General features: G+C 36.1%; 1 protein-coding gene across 1 annotated transcript in view; it reads right to left on the bottom strand.

The window, feature by feature from the left end:
* Nucleotides 1-17,353, bottom strand: part of CNOT4 (CCR4-NOT transcription complex subunit 4) — a 152,375-nt gene that overhangs the window by 50,045 nt on the left and 84,977 nt on the right. Inside the window, 5 exon segments of the mRNA XM_070369220.1 lie at nucleotides 3,616-3,740; nucleotides 6,518-6,643; nucleotides 7,380-7,481; nucleotides 8,233-8,319; nucleotides 16,565-16,762. Of these exon segments, the coding sequence (XP_070225321.1) occupies nucleotides 3,616-3,740; nucleotides 6,518-6,643; nucleotides 7,380-7,481; nucleotides 8,233-8,319; nucleotides 16,565-16,762 (638 nt within the window).

Genomic DNA, 17,353 nt, shown 5'->3' with positions numbered 1-17,353 from the left:
AGTCCTTAAGCATCACTACTGCATGGCTCCCTTATTTCCCCTTAACTACATTTTTATTCATCATTTCAAAATAACTAATAGAGAAACAGCATATCCACAGTCAAAACCCAATCTGACTGATATACTCTCAAACCCATAATAATGGAGGGATGTGTGTGAAGAACAAATGATACACACCCTCTAATTAATTATTCATTTAAGTGATACAGGAATATAAGACATAGAAAATTTCACTTACTAACATTAATGTGTATCAAGGGACCATGTTGGGGTTCAGTAATGATTAGTAGCTATGATATTCTTAATATTTATAATCTGCCTTAATTACACGTGAGAAAAGTACATTTCAGTTTAATGTCAATCTATAAATTTTCAAGTTTTGCTTTCTTGAAATTCTTCTAAAACTGCTGCTCACTACACAGGAATGCCAAGAAAAGAAAAGGGGCCATTCTTTTTGTCCCTAAAAGTTTAATTCTCAACTCAAATAAGAAAAATGTTCTCTCTCTGGGGTAGGACCACAGAAAGAGTTGTACTGCTCTTCATTCTAACTTGGCAGGTCTTCCCTGAGGGAAGAAGAAAACTTGTCTACAAATTCATCCCTACCTGTACCCTGTATGGTGATAAGGTACAAGTGGAGACCAAAGCAGATGTTCAGTAATATTGACAGTCAAACTTACTCTCTGTCAGGGGTTGGCAAGCAAATAAAACAAGCTATAGGAGCTTGCCAAACAAAACAAAACACCGATAACTCTATGTAGCCTGGGCCATCAATTGTCCTTAACAAATCCTGGGGCGGGGACGGGGGGTGCCTTGCATTAAATAAACAAACAAAAAAAACTCTTCTCTCTCTCTCAAAAATCCTTCACTTATCATGTACTTATGTTAAGCAAAGGTAATCATGTCAAAATTTATTCTGGTCCCAGCTGAAGTTCAGTTGCACTGATTTTGGGCAAAGTTACTAAATGGGTATACTGTTTCAATTCCCCCCTTTTCTTTTTTCCCCTACAACTTGTGGTTGCTATGACACTCCTCTCCTGTAATTGAAACAATTATAAATGTGCTCTGCTATACTTTATATGAAGGCAAAGTTAATAAAATATTAGTAAATCTATATTAATAAGTCATCACAAAAACATAAGTTAAAGACAGCTAACTACTGTTAAAATGCTGAAAAGACATGTTGGTAAATTTCAATTTTCACTTCTAATATAAAGAAAAAAGCCCAATAAATTAAAAATAATAAGGTGTTTTCATATTGTGATTATACCACTTTCTGACACTCTTGCTTAATTTTTAGTTCCTAGAAATTCTTAGACAGGAAGAGGTGATGGTAGGAGATTTGACTTAAAAATGTAGGGAACAGACCAAAAAAAACTTTCTTGAGCGACACAGAAGACTTAAATATTTTGAAACAAATAGACTTGGTCAACTAACGGGAGAAGCTAGCCTATATACTGCACAGAAAACACTTCAATACACCAATAAAACATGGCAAAGAGATATGAATTCACGGTGCATAAGAAGTTCAGTATATTAATCAAAAACAAATTAAAATGAAAGATTTTATCAAATTTGGCAAATGTGCAGGAAAAAAATACTTAATTCAAGGAAATACCCATAAACATTGACTTAGCAGTTCTAAGATCATCAAAACTATAACCAAAATGTTTACATGAAAAAATATTTATCACAGTGTTATAAATAATAGCACCAAAATGAAAGTAAGATAATATACACCAGCAGGAGATTGGTTTAATAAATGTGCAATACTCACATATAATGGAATACTACACAGTCATAAAAATTATGTTTTCATAACATGGGAAAGTATTCATAATAATGGGTATTAAATTTTAAAATGTAACAAACCAATGCGATTTTCTGCATATATACATTCACAGAAAGGAAAAGGACTACAAGGAAACACACACTGCAAGGAAGATACACCAAATCATTTTAGTGAAAACGTCTGAGTATTGAGATCACATACAATATTTACTTTCTTCTTTATGCATTTGTATATTTTTCAGCTCTCCTTCAATAGCAACATTACTTTTATATTCAGGGAATAACAAATGCTGTCACAAAGAGATCATCTAAATTTTACATTTCTGCTCTGCATTCTCTTAGGGGCTATAAACCCAGAACATGACTTTAATTAGAATGACAACACTTTTAATGAGAATAAAGACGTGTATTTAAAAGCATCTGAAATAAATTTTTACTACAAATTCTTACATAATGTACTACAGAGTTAGCAACCAATGAGGTAAATAACAGCATAGGTTCTTAATAAAATAAACATAGGGGTGGGTACAAAAAGATCAATGGAAAGGGTCAAAGTTTATCAACCCCCAAAGATTTTAGACTTAACTTTTATACTTAGCTTTGATAAAATAAATTTCATGTAGTTTATTATATAATAATTTTATGTTTTGCTCTATGGTCACCTATATATTTTATATATATATATATATATGTACATATGTGTGTGCAAATAAAAGGAAGTTTTTAAATTTGAATTGCGTTTATAAATAATCTTCACTATCAAAGTGAATAAACTTAACAAGGACTTCCAAGAATTTAAATATAAGAATAAGTTTTGAAGAAACTGACTCTAACAACAATCCATGTGGTTATTATTAGCTATGCTTAAAAATGGCCCTTACATTATTCTAATGCTAAACAGATATGGGACTGTAATAGGACTATGTAATACCCAGACCTTTAAAGCATCATTTAAACAAATTCAACTTTGGAATAAATTTTTTAAAAAAGAAAACTGACCTATTTGATTACAGCTATTTACTTTAGATGAATTCACTTTATAAAAGTTAGACTTACCAAATTTACAAAAAAAAAAAAAAAAAACAAGATCCAAACACAAACGTAAGATATATTCAGAATAAAGTGTAACCCCCATTTATCATTTTTATTAATCATATCATTTTCTGACAGGCCAAACCCAAATACAATCCAAGATGTGACGATCACCATATCAGAATGAGATTCGATACATAAAATTATAAATTTGTTTAAACATGAACAGAATATAGGTCTATGCAAAAACAAGTTGTCTCCAAGATGAAAAAGATCTGTATATGGGATACCCTCCTCACTCAGAGGACATAAGACTTTGGTGATTCCTGAGACAAGACAAACATGAATACTTGTATCCCCAACACAAAATGCTTCAGATTAATAACCCTCTGTCCCTTTTACAGTATTTTGTGCCACCCCCCCACACCCCACACCCCACCATTACATCAGGAAGGAAACCTCCATTAGGTGACAAGAGCCTTTTAATAACCCACATCTCTTAATTTCCCTTTTTATCAAGGAGAGTGTTCCTGGGGCTCAGGGTAGTCTGCAAATCAATGCAAAGGGGAAGCATCGAGAGGCTCATCTGAAGTATTACCAGGGAGCAGCAGGCAGCAAATATTCAAACCCAGAAATTGTGACTCAACATTTCCTACAGTACAACAATTCTGCACAAATGACAGACACTCTCAAGAAGGATCCTGCCTGAAAAAGATGCAGAATGAAAAGAAAAGAATGACAGACACGAAGGTTAAGGTATTTGATTACACTAGTATCGGTACTTACGTATCATACCTCTGCAGTGGTGTCACTTTGTTCTTATTCTTATCAACTGAACCCGTAGACAGTTGAAGGAAATTGGGGTTTAATTTATATAATTCCTGAAGGAGTTTCTGTTCATATTCTTGGTGTTTACCCGCCTAGTGAAAGAAGAAATTAAAACTGCAGTGGGACTCACAAAGTGGCTGGTATAAAATGCTGATGTACTTTCTGAATTATTAAAGCTATCCTAAATAAAATACATAAGGATTTGTCACAGTGTCAGAGAAACCTGTGAGGAAGATGTCACAGGAACTTCTAGACCAATGAAAGTTTCAACAAAACTACAGGAGACATATTCCATTAATTAAGCACATCTTCAACCACTTTATGTGGAGAAAAAACATATTAATGGACAACATTTTTGCTAGCTTAAAAAACTAGAGGGGCCCTTTTAAATTTACTTCCCCATCTTTCCACAAAAGAATTAAGTTTTCTAACAGGTCATTACAGAATTTTCTGAAGATCACTGGAAAATCAATCTCTCTTTTTAGAAGAGATTAACACTAAAAGTAACTCAGAGATGAAGGATTTTACTATATTTTTCATTATCCTAAGACTAAGTAACACATTTACATAAAAATGAATATATTTAAACGTTGGACCAGAAGATGGCAATTTAGAGCCAGCCGCTTTGTTTTTGTAAATAAAGTTTGAAGGGAACAGTAATGCTCATTCATTTACATATTATCTATGACCTTGTTGGTGCTACAACAGCAAATTTGAGTAGTTGTTACAGAGACCATATGACCAGAAAAACTAAAACATTGACTAACTGTCCCTTTACAGAAAAAGTTTGCCAATCCCTGCCCTATATATGACAAAGAGAGCTCTGTATTTCTGGAGTTGGTAGCTGTCTATCAAAATGCAGTGTTACAAACATGATGGAAGAAATTAAACAACTGACTGTGCAACTAGTCACACGCAAAAATAAATTACAATGAAATTACACTGAATAACTTTCTATTCTTTGCATGTATATTATGACTGCAAGGACATTTTTACTTACCTTCAGGGTTGTTAATTATTTTTAAAGTGTGATCTAAAGAGATGTTATGGGAAAACCAAAACCAGAACAGATCAAAACAAAAACAAAGCAATCAAAACAAGGGCAGTATCATGTGATCCAGCACAACTGTCTCATATATATTGCACAATGCATTGTTCCCTGTTCTGAGAGGGCTCTTGCCTGTTCAACTATACAAATATTTCATATGGTACTGAATTTTGAGTTACGCAGTAACAAGGAAAGACCTAGTTTTTGCCATGATATAATTTGTTCGTTTCCTTTCTACACTGAAAAAATGTTTTAATGAAGAAATGCCTTTTCAAAGTAATTTTAAACTCAAAGAGAGAGATGAATACAGGTCAACAACATGAAATGAATTTTAAACTGTTAAGAAAAAACACAGTTTAGATGTGGATTTTACATCTTTAAAATAAAAAAAAGCCTTGAAAATTCTTTCTGCAAGCAATACTTCAGGAGATATTATGGCTTTCATTAGCCACAAAGAGCTCAAACTGGTATTCAAATGGTTTAACAGGGGCAGTTTACAGAGACAGGTTAAATAGCATTACAAATAAATTCCAATGGACTGCCCATCCATTTTCTTTTACTTTTTAATAATACTTAAGTGAGATCAACTGGGGCTTAGAAACTCCTTGACAGATATTTTTATTGTAATAATACCCATAAGTAAAGCATAGTTCTCATTAGTCAAAATACAGCATGAAATGGCTCAACCTTAGATTTCATCCAAGAAAGTTTCATTCAAAAGAAGAAAAAAAGTCAAGAACCATTTACTGGATAAGCAAGAAACAAGTAAGTCATCTGTCCCCATTAAATATCACAGAGAACTTAGTTTTGGGGTTTGGTTTTTTTTTTAAGCTTTTTTTTTTTTTTTTGACATGGACCATTTTTAAAGTCCTTACTGAATTTGTTACAATATTTATTGTTTGGTTTTTTTCCCTGTGAGGCATGTGAGATCTTAGCTCCCCAACCAGGGATCGAACCTACAGCGCCTGTGTTGGAAGGTGAAGTCTTAACCACTGGACCACCTGGAAAGTCTCTTAACACTGCTTCTGGATCATACAGACCATACATACTGTAAAGAAATTCCAATGTGTTTATTATAATGTGATTTAATCAGTAATAACTCCAAGTCAAAAGGGTAATATTTCATTCCATTTAACAATCTGCTCTGAAAGGAGCCCCTCCTAGACTGTCTCTAGTTTGACCTGAAGAATGAAAGGCAATAGTCAATGCTCCCCCACCTTCTAAAGGAGAAGTATTCCTGCAAAGTCCACAGCAACAATCTGAAGTCTTCACCTATAATGGGGAAGTGCAGCATTGTGCTTTGGCATATGCTCATTTAATATGCCGTATGGTCAATATTTTTACTTGTAAAGGCAAGTTTATACTACCAATTGAAAGAAGACAGGAGAACAGGAAATGTAAAAAAGAATACAGGATAATAAGCCTTCAATTCACCCTTTACAGGACACTGACTCAGTGGACACTTGCATGGGTAGAATCATTTTATAAAAACAATTAAGCTTTTCAGTGGCACTTAACAGAGTATTATTTTCTAGCACACTTGCAGAGATGGCAGAGGGGAACCTCATATTTACAATACTCCACTTAGCTTTAGTTTTGCCTACATTTTCAAAACTTAGGGGACCACAGATGCATTTTTTATTATAACAATGTCCTGCAGAACTGATATTCCATAGAACAACCACATATTTGGAAAAAGCTAATTTAAAGTAATAACAGTTTAATAAAAATAAAATTCTTAGTTTTTGCTTTTGCAATTTTAAGTTATATAGAAAAATACTTCCTTTGCTGCAAAGTTGATAATTCACATTACTTTACTACCTGCATTTCCTCTTTTGTGAAGCTGGCCGCCTCATCCCCCAGTTCATGTAGGTACATGCAGTCAGGCTTTGGACACTGCATATTCTTTAAGAAGTAACTGCAGTATTTTGTTGTACCTAGAGATGCCTGCAGGAAGAGGAGGGAAGAAGGAAAAAGACCCAAAACGTAAACTGACACCAGAATGAGAATTTCCGTATCTAGTGTTTTCAAATGAGGCAAAGACACAATAAAACAAAGTATGGCTGTGAATACTAGAGAATTCAACTATTATTAGCAGATTTTTATTAAATATGATGATCATTTGAAAGATTCAAAAAAAAAAAAACAAAACCCTCCGTCTATGGTTTCCAGAGCTTGAGCACCCAAATCCTTTCCCTAGAAATCAGGAGAGTAGGAAGGCAAAATCTGTTCAATGTTTTAAGCGGTTAGGCACATAAGACAAATTCCTTTTTCTAATTATGCCATCCTTCTTTCAACTTACTTGAAGCATTGCTTGGTGGGACCCTTCACTCAAGCCTGAACTTATCAATGTCCAAATATTTAAGGACAACAAATTGGAACCATCATCTATTTCGTAAAGAAGAATAAATCCATTTTCACAAAGGAAAATATGTGTAAATACAGGAGATTTTTTTCTTTAGGATTAATCCCCTAATAAGGTATGTGTTTACTTCTACCTGGTAGAACAGGACCCTAACAGGTAAGTGATAAGCAAATTAGCTGTCATAGGTTAGAATGGATACCTATGAAGCACTCTTTAAATAAGACTCCTTCATTAATATGTAACAGCTATGTTCATCTGTACTTAATACATGTTATCTCTTCCCCCTTAAAAAAAAAAAACCCCAGAGGACCATATTACCTTAAGTGTTCTGCCATCCACCACCACATTGTTAACACACTGTATGGCTCTGAGAGCATCTTCCGACCGTATATAGGTTACATAAGCACTGGCACTTGGACCCTAAAGTGAAAAGCCACTGTTGTTAGAATCAAATTCAACAAAAACTCAAAAAAAAAAAATTAACTTGCAACCTGCCAAAGGAATTCTAAAGGCCTTTACTACCACTATCTTTAATAATAATGACAATGATTAGAAGTAGTAGTAGCTTATATTAAGCTATATACTAGCCCATCTTAAGATAATCATACTTAACGAATTTTATCTGATTTTAAGCAGACTAAAATATATATGAATGAAATATCTTTGGCTTGGTAATTTTCTTATAAAAGTCATCTGACAGGCTTATCAACATTATAAAAAAAAACAAACTTTGAAAATTAGATTTGAAAAAATAAGATGTGAAGACAGTGTCAAACTATGTTCTCAGAACAAATGGAACCTTTAAGAGTACTCTAGCTGCTAATATCAGCATAACAAAAATGCTCTATTAAGTTCACAATATCTGAAAATATTAATTAGAAATCACTATATAATTTAACTGGTTGATTATAGACTCAATTCCCCCTCCCCTTCAAACCATCACTAAATCTCTGTTACTACTTCCCTCTTAATATTATCAATTCACTGTTAAGTTTTGAAAGGATCAAAGAAACACCAAAAAATCCCCCCACCCTACCAATAGAGGTCACTATATGGTGTAAATGCTTGACCATCAAGCTTTCTAATCACAGAAACCAAGTTTTCCTTCTGAACAGCCCAGGTCAAGCTCTGACCGTAGGGAGGAAAGGTAAAAATCCATATAGTTAGTTACCTGTGAGCCTGCATATGATGTGCTATTATTGATGACAACTTTATGTATTTTACCAAACTTCCCAAAATATTCTGGTCGTTTTAAAACCTATAAAAGAAGAAGAAATAAGGTATAAACTTTCCCCACTTCATCAACTTTATCCTTATAATGGGGACATGCACCATGCCTCTTCAGTGAAAAGAAAATAATTGTTAAAGTTTTCCAATAAATGTGACTACTTACTGATTACAATTTGTGTGGTTAACTTAACTGCAGGAAATCATCAACAAAAATCTAAAAGCTATTCTTTACTGACCCACTGAATAGAAACTGAGACTAAGTCTCACATTACTACATTCTAACATGTACACCAATAATCTATGGGATCTTAATTTGACAGTATTCTTAAACACAGAACAGATCAACTATCTTAACCACACTTTCATTAATAGATGATCCTTATAAGGTCTCAGAACAATGACCAAGATTATGTATTTTTTTTTAATTTTCTATTAAAATTTAATTGCATAAGTAACATATATCTTTTAAAATAAAAACAATAACAGTTTTAAAATAATAGAACAGCAATTAGATGGACTCAGATATTTTCGTATCGTAAATGATGGTTAAACAGAAACTCAAAAACAGACACAAGTAGAGACAGTTTTACTCATAAATCTATTGTACATAAAATACTGTGTATTATATTAAAGCACTGTTTATAAGCTACAAATTCCAAATATGGTAACAGAATGTTTTTCAAACTTTCATGCATTATGATTTATTACTCGGTGTGTGTCAACAAATTTTCCTTATGTCAATTTTACCATTTTTCAATTGTCTTCTGTGTTTTTCTCTCTTTCCCTGATAAATAATGAATGAATTTTTCTCTATTACCTGGTTACTTCTTGGTTGTCATTTTCCCTCATACTTATGTCATCTCCTTTACTCTGTGATCACTACATGCATTCATTTAGCTTGTCCTGCAAACTAACTTAATCCTCTCTCCCAGGATTTGCAACTACCTCAAAATTAAACTGTTCTTTTCCAAAATTTACCTACAGACCTACATAGTATTTATTTATAGGTTTAAAATTCAACATTCAAAAAATGAGTATCATGACATCCGGTCCCATCACTTCATGGCGAATAGGAAAAGTGGAAACAATGTCAGATTTTAATTTCTCAGGCTAGAAAATCACTGCAGATGCTGACTGTGGCCATGAAATTAAAAGATACTTGCTCCTTGGAAGAAAAGCTATGACAAATCTAGACAGCTAATTAAAAAGCAGAGACATCATTTTACCAACAAAGGTCCGTATAGTCAAAACTGTGGTTTTTCCAGTAGTCATGTACGGATATGAGAGCTGGACCATAAAGAAGGCTGAGTGCCAAAGACTTAATGCTTTCGAAGTTGTGGTGCTAGAGAAGACTCTTGAGTGTCTTGGACTGCAAGAAGATCAAACAGTCAATCTAAAGGAAACCAACTATGAATATTCATTAGACAGACTGATGCTGAAGCCAAAGCTCCAATATTCTGGTCACTTGATGCGAAGAGCCAGCTCATTTGAAAAGATTCTGATGTTGGGAGATACTGAAGGGAGGTGGAGAAGGGGGCAACAGAAGATGAGATGGTTGGATGACATCGCTGACACAATAGACATGAGTTTGAGCAAACCCCAAGAGATAGTGAAGGACAGGAAAGCCTGGCATGCTGCAGTCTATGGGGTTGCAAAGAGTTGGACACAACTTAACGACTAAACAACAACCTATAGACCCACTATTCCTACAATCTTTCCAAATAGCAAGCTATATCTCAACTGAAGCTTTCTGCACGTATCTGTTCAAGTGTGTGCAAAGTATCTTCTCCAAATACTCTTATTTGATAATTCTCGCATACTTAACATCTTAGCTAATATACTCTACATCTGACAGAACCAAAGTTTTGTGAAACAGTCTGCGGCTGGGGTGTCATGAATTCTTAACAGTTTTCAACTTGATTAATATAATTTTTTTTAACTTACTTTATTTTAGGTTTTTATAAGTATAGGGTTATTATGTTTTCTGCAGCCAATTTTAATGGATTAGAAGGTGCAGTGACTACACTGACTTTCAATCTTTTTTCCACCCAAATCTTCTGAAGGATATGACATTTAGAGTGCTCTTGGGTTGTTCAAAGAGTCTTAGGATAGAGGTTATGGGAAGAGTATGTATCTTGAAAAACTTTCTGGCCAGTGGAGAACAGAACTGCATTCAATATTCCAGCTGGATGTGTACCAATTCAGCAAAAGGCCTCAGCCAAAAGACTTGCTTCAAGGGACTCAGCCTGGTCAAAGGTTGTGCTGCATCAGCATCTCATATCACATCCAAGTTTATGGAAGTACTTCTCAATGAAGGCAGCATCAGGGGATGCTGGAACGTTATGTCAAAGCAACTGGGAGACACTACTGGCGCTCAGTGGATGAGAGCCAGGGACAGCTTATAGCACTCAGGCTAGCCCTGCACCACAAAGAACCATCCTACACAACTTTTGAATGTTCTACAAGACATTCATCTAGCCAAGATGCTTGTTTATAATTAAGTGAATCTAGAAACAAATCATAAACATAAAGCACTTTCCCACAGTTTCAACACATGTTGGATTTAAAAGCAAACACTATGTAATTAAGGGACAACTGCAAATGCTTTGTTTGAAATTTTACTAAGAGTTCTTCAGAAAAGTCACACACATCATTAACTCTTCATGGCACCCATGCTGTCAGCACATACATCTGTAACAATCTGCACTTTTAGTTGTCATATTCACAGTGATTCTACAAGCAGATGCAAGCTCCTATTTCATAACGTACTGGGAAAAAAAGTACTTTACAAACTTACATACACACACAAACCATTTGAGGATCCAGCTGAAATACTTATTTCAGCCCCTGAGAGTTTACACCATAAGCTCCCAGGTGATACTAATGCTAGCAGCCCAGAGGCCACACCCTGAGTAGCGGTACCAAGTATTTACACATAGAAACAGCCTTCTTATACTTTAATTTCTCCCTCATTTTTTCAAATTATGTATCTACCTAGACAAATTATATTATCAAGAAGTCATTTCATGAAACTCAAAGGGTGTTACAAAATACTATTTTTTTAAAAACGTGGATACTGGGTCTGAAAAGGTTAAAGACTGACTTATGGAAATAAATTCTGGCCAATAATTGAGCAATACTTTCATAAAAAACATTAAGACTTGTATATAATTACAGTGAGCGGCCAGAATAGTATTTCCAAAGCACAAATCTCTCCATGTCATTCTGTTCTTAAGATTAGTCCATAGCTTCCCATTGTCTTTAAGATACAGTGCAAACTCGTTAGCATGTTTTAAAAGCCCTTCGTTATCCCTTACCACTTACCTCCTCAGCCTCATCTCTCACCATGTCACTCAACTTTCCAGCCAAACAAATCATTTGAAGACCAAGCTTTTTTTTTTTAATCCAGAAGCACTTGTATAATTCCTATGCCTGAATTGGAAAAGACTCTTGAGAGTCCCCTGGACTGCAAGGAGATCCAACAAGTCCATTCTAAAGGAGATCAGCCCTGGGTGTTCTTTGGAAGGAATGATGCTAAAGCTGAAACTCCAGTTCTTTGGCCACCTCATGCAAAGAGTTGACTCATTGGAAAAGACTCTGATGCTGGGAGAGATTGGGGGCAGGAGGAGAAGGGGACGACAGAGGATGAGATGGCTGGATGGCATTACTGACTCGATGGACGTGAGTTTGAGTGAACTCTGGGAGATGGTGATGGACAGGGAGGCCTGGTGTGCTGTGATTCATGGGGTCGCAGAGTCAGACACGACTGATCAACTGAACTGACTGAAGCATTTTATACCAAAGATAGCTAGGAAGTACATACCTTCCTCGCCGCCCCCACAGTCAGGTGCCATCTCTTGTGCCTCCACAACACACAGCACTTCTCACAGTATATAGCTGCTTTTATAAATAAACAGGGGCAACCTTTTATTGGTTTATGTTCAGTGTCTCAGACAGTGCCTGGCACAGTGCAGGTACTCAATAGATGCTTATGGAATAATTAAACTCTGTTAGCATCGGAGAAGGAAATGGCAACCCACTCCAGTATTCTTGCCTGGAGAATCCTAGGGACGGCGGAGCCTGGTGGACTGCCATTTATGGGGTCTCACAGAGTCGGACACGACTGAAGTGACTTAGCAGCAGCAGCATTGAACACGGAGAAGGCAATAGCACCCCACTCCAGTACTCTTTTGCCTGGAAAATCCCATGGACGGAGGAGTTTGGCAGGCTTCAGTCCATGGGGTTGCTAAGAGTCAGCCACGACTGAGCGACCTCACTTTCACTTTTCACTTTCTGCATTGGAGAAGGAAATGGCAGCCCACTCCAGCGTTCTTGCCCAGAGAATCCCAGGGATGGGGAAGCCTGGTGGGCTGCCATCTATGGGGTCGAGCAGAGTACGACACGACTGAAGCAACTTAGCAGCAGCAGCATTGAACAAAAAGAATAATACATGTGTAAAACACTGGTGGGCCTTACTGTATTAGGAAATGATCTATGGGTGGTAAAAACAGCCCGCCCAGGCAAGGGAAACTCAAGTAATTTCAATGTTCTATATTAAGTTGCACAATCGAGGTTCTATCTAAACATAAGTCAACTAGCAAAACAGTAAATAAAAAAAGTAAAGAGTATGGGTAGTAGGCAGAACACCCTGCATATAACCACATTACCTATATATTCAAAGTCCTATATTTACTTCACAGTGAGTCAACTTGAGTACTAACTACTATATAAAAGGTTATATGATAGAATTATAAATGCCCAATGACATACCTAATGTGTAAAATGTCTTCCTATACTTTGGGAACACAAATGTTCATGGACATGTCATAGAAAATAAAAAATGTAGTGACAGATGGAAAGATGAATAGACAAATGTGTGGATGAAGGAACCATATACACCACTGCTGTAAAATACATTGGAATAGGAGTTCTAAGACCAGGGAGGTGGGGTGCGGGGTGAGGGAATGAGGGTGGTTTCTAGTCCTGGGTCTGCTATGAAACAGCTAAGTGATCCTAGGCAAGTCACTCAACTTCTCTATGCCTCAGTTTCCCATTTGTAAAAGAAAATGGTTATGTTTTTAAAGTCTTTCAGTTCCTCAAACAAGCAGCTCTTTCATGCCACCATACACCTGGGACACTTCTGCCCTTATTTGCTACCCAGCTAATCCCTAGTCATTTTTAATCATCCTTTCCTCAGGGAGGCTTTTCGTGGATCTCCGCACTAGCTAAATTACCTATGTTTATATGTTCTCAAAAAGCCCTGTATCTCCCTATTTATAAATACTCAGCACACTTACAAGTACTTAATTCTGTCTTCTCCACTGTCTATAAGCTTTTAAGGGTAGAGACTGTGTCTGGCCTGCTAAACCATTTCATCTCCAACATCAAAGTACCTAACAGACTGTAAGTATTCAAGAGCTAATTTACAGAACAAATGAATAAGGTTCTGACAAATTGAAATTTTTAGGATTTAGGAGATGTTTACTCTAAGCATTATCTCTAACTACCACATCTTCTAAGATAGGTTTTTTTCCTATTAAGTGATAAATGGATACATTTGACCATCAATCTTGGTATGAAGTTGTCAGATATACAAAAATTATTTTCAAAATAAGCTTTAAATTTTCCTAAATATTCCTATTCTGCTAATCAGAATTCAGCCAAATATCAAATTGTTCAGCATCCAAAAATAAGTAAATGAAAGGGATCTTCTTTGACTAAAAGTTACCCTAACAATTTGAAACTTGGTGATTTCTAATGAAGTGTTCCAATCTGAAAGAGTCAGGCAGTTACATTTAAAAAAAATTTTAAGGTATTATTTAGAAGTAGTAGGCTTTAATAACTAAAACACTAACCTTTTCTTAGGGTTTTCTTAGGGTTTCAAGAGAAACAAATGAGAGAAACTAATGTTTAAGAAAATTCACTGTCCTCTTACCAAGCAACAGTGCTTTCAAAAGTATAAAACCAAGACAGTGATTTTTTAGGTATATTTACATTCATGATAAAGTATTCTCTTTCACGAGTCATTCCCTAGATTCATTTCTTTCTGTGTAATAGTTCTTCAGATTAATCTTGCTGACATTGTGTCATTTGAAATGAATATAAATCTCTGTACATAAGTAAAAACAAACTACAGATCTAAGTCACATCTCTAAGAAGAAGCAGAAACCTGTAAACCAAACATCAGACTGAGGCTATGGCTTCATTTTTATCCAGCATCTGGGTGCTGCTCGGTAAGCCTCCAGTACCACAAGCAACTGGATTTTGTATTAATAAAACCAAGCACATCCATATCCAAGAGTTGTTAAATCAAAATTAAAGTTCCATTAATTTACTGGCATAGCAGGGAGTTCCTTGGTGGCCTAGTGGTTAGGATTGCACACTTTCACTGCCATGGCCTAGGTTCAATCCCCGGTCAAGGGAACTGAGATCCCACAAGGTACATGAACGCCACCCCTCAAAAATTCTTTTTTACTGGAGTAGCAGCTTCAGAAAAGCAAACACAGATTCTAATCAATAAGATTAGCAGGAATAAATGCTGCTAAGTCATTTCAGTCGTGTCCGACTCTGTGCGACCCCATAGACGGCAGCCCACCAGGCTCCCCCGTCCCTGGGATTCTCCAGGCAAGAACACTGGAGTGGGTTGCCGTTTCCTTCTCCAACGCATGAAAGTGAAAAGTGAAAGGGAAGTCGCTCAGTCGTGTCTGACTCCTAGTGACCCCATGGACTGCAGCCCTCTAGGCTCCTCCGTCCATGGGATTTTCCAGGCAAGAGTACTGGAGTGGGGTGCCAAGGAATAAATAGAGGTAGGTAAATTAAAAACTTGCTTAGGCAAGAAATGTTCTCTTGTTGGAAAAAAGTATTGTTTAAAGAGGAAGACAGAAGCACTGATACAAAGTTGTGGCAGCGTTCAAGAGTGAAACGGGATTCTGCCTGTCTGGGGAGTTAAATGCTATATGATTTAGGAAAAAGGGAGAACTGGCTGCTGAGGTTAAATCACAGGCCTAAAATGAGCTCCTTCCTTATCATTTATTACAGATATGAACTCCAGGTCCACCCCTTTGGCTTTGGAAAACCTCGTCTCTTGAAGATCATTGTAGTCCACTAGTGCCAGCATCGTGGACCTAGACCCTAGTGATTCGTGAGCTGCCTCCACAATGACTACCCATGACAGAGACTTCTTAGTAAGGTCGCCCTGATGTTCTCCTCTACAGATCTTGAAGCCCTTCACAGCCTCAATACATAGTTAACTAATCAGCAATAAATATTTCTTATTCTTTCTAAACTGATTTTTACAAAATCAATTTTTAGACGCCTTATTATTTCCTCCTTCTGGGGCCTTTAGCCCTCTTAGACCAGTTCAAAGATTGCCGCCTCCCTAAGCATATTCACTATAATCCTTCCTCTGATTGCTGCCATCCTGAGCATTACTATAAACCCTTCTCAAGGAGGACTTCCGACAGATCCCTCAAATCCAGCTCTCTCCAACTTAAGTGAACATTCTGGCTCCCATTCAGTTTTTATTTGCCTTCCCAACAATCTAGTCAGCATCTCCTCATGTATCAGGAACTAAACATTAGCAGACACGTATGCAAGGGCATTAAGGAAAGTAATGAGTTCAACATTACTCTAATAAGCCTGGTGGAGGAAGGAGAGAAGAGTTATGTAATAAATAAACAAAAGGGTTAAGACCTCCCCTGCTTTCAATGAATCACAAAGAACCTCAACCACTGTTTCCCTCTGAATTCTCTCTCCTTCCCCAAAGTTGGCTTAAAATGAATGAATAAAGAACGATGACACAGTAGAGTAACAATTCTATCACTGTTTTATAATCAAGGTTCACCACTTCAGTGTGATTTTAAAAAAAATACAGATCTCTGGTGGGTTCATGAAAGTACATCTCCACTGTTGATCCTTAATACAGCTACAGAAAAGAGGAAAGAAACAGAGCAGTCCTGTCACATGAGCCTTAAGAGTACAACAGAGGCACTATCCAACTTCCACAGACTATGAGCACTGAAGGGGACGTCAGAGATCTAATTCAACTGCCCAGTTTCACAACTGAAGAAAATGAGCCAAGAAAGATTAAGACACTGGCCTAAGATCACAACTGGTCACTGGTTTCTTAGTGATTATTAAAAAATCATTTCCCATTATCTTCTAAGTTTTAGAATTTTCAGGTAAATCCTGCCATCGGGCAGGGCCAGCTATTATTTCCAAATAAACAAAAAGAAAAAATGCCAAGTTGAGGAAGAAAAGAGAAGACAACTTACCTCTGGGTCTGCTAGGCGCTGAGACAGACCTACAACAAAGACGAGGTTTTTTTGTACAACACGTACACTAGCCAAATGTTTGCGATTTTCTGATATTTTCTGTTTTCTCTCATTTTGTTTCTGTTTTTTCTCATTCTTTATCCTTTGCAGTTCTTCCTGGGAGAGTGGTTTATAAACTGCTGGGTCTTCTGGATATGGCTTTAGGCATAAAACAAACACAGAGTTAGCATTAAATGAACAGAAAACTATGAATAAATAATTTTCAAATGCTGGATGATGTGTATGCACTTATTTGCTACATCTCCCTTTTTCTGAATCTTCTAATCTTCTAAACTTTTTATTTAATAAAAGTTAAATGTTACATAAGAGTGTTTTTAAATACTTTTTAAACCACTTTTAGTGCTGAAACTTAAAATATCACCAAAGATTCTAAAATTTTAAAAACCAACCTGGTATTACCAACAATGCCAGTACACAGTTTACAGAAAAATTAAGCTTTTAAGGTACTAGTAAGGGGCAAAGAGTACAAAATATCATCTAAATATGGATTTATTGTATTACAATCAAGAAATATTTAATGAAAACATACTATGTGTTTGAAGATTAATGAAGTACTTATTCTTTAATAGGTAGACATTTCCTGTCAAAGGAGATGGGCAAATATACAATACACAGATACTATGGCTCAGGAGTTTGAACTTAGCTTCAGCACTTATTATCCACATGGCTTTAGACAAGTCAATAGAACTCTATGTCTCCATATCCATGTAAGTAAAATGAAAATCATCT

The sequence above is a fragment of the Bos mutus genome, chromosome 4 (genome assembly GCF_027580195.1).
Source record: "Bos mutus isolate GX-2022 chromosome 4, NWIPB_WYAK_1.1, whole genome shotgun sequence".
Classification (NCBI taxonomy): Eukaryota; Metazoa; Chordata; class Mammalia; order Artiodactyla; family Bovidae; genus Bos; species Bos mutus.
The sequence above is the reverse complement of the archived record's forward strand: the minus strand, read 5'-3'. Positions and strand labels throughout refer to the sequence as shown.